The 5,241-nt window shown below is 46.4% G+C and overlaps 1 protein-coding gene across 1 annotated transcript in view; it reads left to right on the plus strand.

Moving 5' to 3' along the window:
* The window catches only part of FAM186B (family with sequence similarity 186 member B), a 44,520-nt gene extending 39,663 nt beyond the window's left edge, over positions 1-4,857 (plus strand). Inside the window, exon 8 of the mRNA XM_053556571.1 lies at positions 4,776-4,857. Coding sequence (XP_053412546.1) covers positions 4,776-4,857 — 82 coding nt within the window. The remainder of the gene's footprint in view (positions 1-4,775) is intronic.
* Positions 4,858-5,241: the final 384 nt, after the last annotated feature.

Below are 5,241 nucleotides of genomic sequence, written 5' to 3' on the forward strand. Positions count from 1 at the left end.
GTAACAGGAGCTAGAACATGAGATTTTTTTTTTTTTTAAGAGACAGAGTCTCACTTTGTCACCCTCAGTAGAGTGCTGTGGCATCACAGCTCACAGCAACCTCCAGCTCTTGGGCCTAGGAGATTCTCTTGCCTCATCCTCCCAAGTAGCTGGGACTACAGGTGCCCACTACAACGCCCGGCTATTTTTTGTTGCAGTTTTGGCGGAGGCCAGGTTTGAATCCACCACCCTCAGTATATGGGGCTGGCGCCCTACTCACTAAGCCAGAGGTGCCACCCAGAACATGAGATTTTTTTTTTTTTGGCCAGGGCTGGGTTTGAACCCACCACCTCTGGCATATGGGACTGGCGCCCTACTCCTTTGAGCCACAGGCACCACTCAACATGACATTGAGGAAGATGAGGGGACTTTGAACTGAGAAGGCAGGACCTGAGTAGATTTCCATTTTAGTAGGAATGCCCTGGCTGCTGGGGGACTCAGTAAACTGAGTAAACAGAGTAAACTGAAGGAAGGGCAGTGAAGATGAAAACTGGGAGACCACTTAGGGGAACTCCTATAATAGTCCGGGTGGGAGATGTTGGATGATGGGGAAAAGGACCAGGAAAGAATGGAAAAGCTGATAAGAGAGGTTCAGATTCTGGATAAGCTGCATTACCCATCCAGTTTCTTTGGCCAAAATTCTATGTCTCATCCTTAATTCTTCCCTTTATTCACATTCCATAGTCAGACTATCAGCAAGTCCTTGTTAACACCACTCCCAAAATACATCAAAGCCACTATTTCTGTGCATCTTCACAACCGCTACAACCCCACTAAAACACCTGGGTTTACTTCTCACCTGAACTGCTGCAACAGCTTCTTACCTATCTCTCTGCTTCCTCTTTTGCCTCCTACACCTGTTTTTCACAAGCAGCCAGAGGGATCATTTAAATAATTAAATCAGGCAGCACCTGTACCTCAGTGGTTAGGGCGCCAGCCACATATACTGGGGCTGGTGGGTTCAAACCTGGCCTGGGCCTGCTAAACGACAACTACAATGAAAAAATAGCCCGGCATTGTGGTGGGCACCTGTAATCCCAGCTACTTGGGAGGCTGAGGCAAGAGAATAACTTAAGCTCAAGAATTTGAGGTTGCTGTAAGTTGTGACACCACGGCACTCTACCAAGGGTGACATAGAGAGACTCTGTCTCAAAAAAATAAAAAATTGGCTTGGCGCCTGTGGCTCAAGCAGCTAGGGTACCAGCCACATAAACCTGAGCTGGCGGGTTTGAATCCAGCCCGGGCCCGCCAAACAACAATGATGGCTGCAACCAAAAAATAGCCAGGCATTGTGGCGGGTGCCTGTAGTCCCAACTACTTGGGAGGTGGAGGCAGGAGAATCGCTTGAGCCCAGGAGTTGGAGGTTGCTGTGAGCTGTGATGCCACAGAACTCTACCCAGGGGGACAGCTTGAGCCTCTGTCTCAAAATAAATAATTAAATCATATCATAGGATGCCCTTGCTTATAATCTATTACCTTAGGAGCTTTCCAATGCAGTAAAATAAAGGCCAAAATCTATACTGTGAACTACAAGGGCTGATATGATCTGTCCTTTGATGACATTTTTGTTCTCATCACCTCTCTTTTTCTTATCACCTTGCCACACCAGCCACACTGGGCTCTTTCCCATTCCTCAAACTTATAAAACTTCCTGATTCACAGCCACTGGATGTCTTCTTTGGCTGAGTTGTCTTACCCCAACTCTTCAAAAGAAATAGTCCTTATCAACCAACTGTCAAATTTTGACTCAGTTGTTACCTCTTCAAAGATAGCGCTGATAATTCATCTAGTATAGACACTAGTGTGCTATGTATGTGCTACAAAACTCAGAATCGTAGGCAAGAAATTCCTATATCCATACCATAAAAGTGCCTAGGTCTTTTTTATTTTTATTTTTTTTTGAGACAGAGTCTCACTTTATTGCCCAGGGTAGAGTGCCGTAGTATCATAGCTCACAACCTCAAACTCTTCAGCTCAAGCAATTCTTTTGCCTCAACCTCCTGAGTAGCTGGGACTACAGGTGCCAGCCACAATGCCCAGCTATTTTTAGAGAAGGGGTCTTGCTCTGGTTCAGGGGGTCTTGAACCCATGCGCTCAGGCGATCCGCTTGCCTAGACCTCCCAGAGTGCTGGGCCAGGGCCAGGTCTCTTTTTATCCAGTGTGAGAGAAGAATGAGGACCACAAAGGAAGTTTGAGTCTCCAGGCACCTGAAAGAAGATAGTGGAAGATGGGAGACCAAAGCTTTGACCACCACCTTTCCCTAGTGGCAGAGGACCCTGGGGTATGAAAGTACTTTAGGAAGCTGGGAGTCAAGAATTTTCCTTTCTCCTCTCACTCAAGAAGTTGTGTACTTGAGAGAAAAACCTCAACTAAATTCAAGTTGGGGGACTCAGTGCCTGTAGCTCAGCAGGTAGGGTGCCAGCCACATACACTGGGGCTGGCGGATTCAAACATGGCTCAGGACTGCCAAAGATCAATGCCAACTATAACAAAAAAATAGCCAGGCGTTGTGGCGGGCACCTATAGTCCCAGCTACTTGGGAGGCTGAGGCAAGGGAATCGCTTAAGCCCAAGAGTTTGAGGTTGCTGTGAGGTATGACGCCAAAGCACTCTACTGAGGGTGACATAGCAAGACTCTTGTCTCAAAAAAAAAAAAAAAAAAAAAAAAAATTCAGGGCGGCGCCTATGGTTCAGAGGAGTAGGGCGCCGGCCCCATATGCCAGAGGTGGTGGGTTCAAACCCAGCCCTGGCTAAAAACTGCAAAAAAAAAAATTCAAGTTGGGGGAAGGGGATAGGAGTGAGGGAGAAAGGGGGAAGAGGGAGGAAGATTGGTGTGCTCTCACCTAACAGGCACAACGTAAGGGTACATGGCATACCTGGGTGAGCGGCTCAACTATAACAGGGACTTTACCTAACAAACACAAACAAAACGTAACCTAATTGGCTTGGCGCCTGTGGTTCAAAAGCCTAAGGCGCTAGCCACATACACCTGAGCTGGCGGGTTCGAATCCTGGGCCCACCAAATAATGACAGCTATAACCAAAAAATAGCTGGGCGTTGTGGCAGGCACCTGTGGTCCCAGCTGCTTGGGAGGTGGAGGCAGGGGAATCGCTTAAGCCCAGAGTTTGAGGTTGCTGTGAGCTGTGATGCTACGGCACTCTACTGAGGGTGACAGCTTGAGGCTCTGTCTCAAAAAAAAAAGTAACCTAATCATTTATATCCTCATATTAATCTAAAATTTAAAAAATCAAAGAGGTTGGGCATGGTGGCTCACACCTATAATTCTAGTTTTCTGGAAGGCTGAGGGAGGTCCATTGATTGAGCTCAGGAGTTCAAGACCAGTCTAAGCAAGAGCAAGACCTCATCTATACTAAAAAACAGAAAAACCAACCGGGCATCATGGTAGGCACCTATAGTCCTAGCTACTCTGGAAGCTGAGGCAAGAGGATCACTGGAGCCCAAGAGTTTGAGATTGCTGTGAGAGTGTCTGCAAAAAAAAAAAAATCATAAAAGAAGCTGTATATTGGGGCAGTGCCTATGGCTCAAGGACTAGGGCGCTAGCCCATATACCAGGGGTGGTGGGTTCAAGTCCGGCCCCAGCCAAAACAAACAAAAAAAAAAGTTGTGTAAAATATGTGCCATGCATAGAAAAATCAGCAAATACATGTGCTGCTAAAGCAAGCACAAAAAATTGGAAAATAATAATAAAAGTGACTGATTGTACCTCTTGGACACAAAATATGGTAATATTTTGGCATTTTTATTTCAATTGTCTTTTCCTTTGTATGTTTTTAATAATCAATTCATACGTATTTAACATGTTGACATTAATATTTTCTATGTAATTACATTTTTATAAAGATTATTGCTTGTCTGATATTTTCACAAGATTACATCATAATATACATATTTAACCAAGTGCCTGTTAAAAAAAGAAAACTCAATTTTTCTTTTTTTTTTTTTGAGACAGTCTCACTATGTCACTCTCGATAAAGTGGCGTGGCATCACAGCTCACAGCAATCTCAAACTCTTGGGCTTAAGAGATTCTCTTCCCTCAGCCTCCCAAGTAGCTGGGACTACAGGCGCCCACCACAATGCCTGGCTATTTTTGTCGTAGTGGTCATTGTTGTTTGGCAGACCCAGGCTAGATTCCAACCGGCCAGCTCTGTGTTTGTGGCTGGCGCCCTAGCCAGTGAGCTACAAGCTTTGAGCTAGAAAACTCAGGTTTTCATGGGAGATAAAATAAATACACACACTTTAAGCAAGTCTACAGGACAGTAAATGAGGTGGACTCTTGAAGCAGAGGGCTATCACACACTGTCCTATTTGACAAATGAATACCCTTGCAACGTCCTGGTGATGTGTGCTTAGCACCTATGTTAAAGAAGCTGCCCTAGAGGCTGGACAGCTTTGGAATTGGATATTCCTTACTCTGAAATGAACTATGTTTCTCTAGAGCTGCTACTTTTGTACCCAGTAAAGAAAGCAAGAAACGAATATAAATAGAACCCCTCTTCTACAGGACAGTCTTTCTAGTTTCTCCAAATTCCAAACTTTCCGCACCGGCTCGTTCTCCCATCTCTAGATTCTTTCCATAGTGCTCCTGTCTGAGGGTGCTTCCACTGGTCTTCACTCTTACCTCCTGGCACCCACAAGACCCCCCAGTAGTCCGGTGGGGTGGGGCTGATGGGATCAATTGGGCACCGCTCCTTTTCCCAGGGGCTCTGCCTTCTTAGGAACGTGACCCACGATCTCCTGTCCGTTTCTAAAACGCTAACCTTCCTGCTCCTTCTGTTCGCGCCACAGCTCCCTGGCTAGAGCGAGTTCCTCAATATTATCTCCCTGACTCGGGCCTAGCACAGGGCCTGATAGACTAGTAAAACCTCTGGCAGACTCAAAGAACGCATAATTGGTGCTACAAAACCCTCAAAGACTCCTACACTTCGCGGGTACAAAACCCAGTCCGCGGTCCCGCCCCGCTCTCGGTTCCGCCCCGCCCAGCGTCACCTCAGCTGGCCTCTCTAGGTCTCGCCCCACGTCTCTCCTTTCCCTTTAACCGCTCCCTCGATCAGTTTAACCTCTCTGGTACCTATACTTCCTAATATCTCCACATATCCTGTCCCAATCAGGAAAGCTTTTGCTTTCAGCTATCAGCAAAACAGGGACATCTTCAGCGCCACAGCCACACCTCTTCAGGTCTGT

The sequence above is a fragment of the Nycticebus coucang genome, chromosome 12 (genome assembly GCF_027406575.1).
Source record: "Nycticebus coucang isolate mNycCou1 chromosome 12, mNycCou1.pri, whole genome shotgun sequence".
Taxonomy (NCBI): domain Eukaryota; kingdom Metazoa; phylum Chordata; class Mammalia; order Primates; family Lorisidae; genus Nycticebus; species Nycticebus coucang.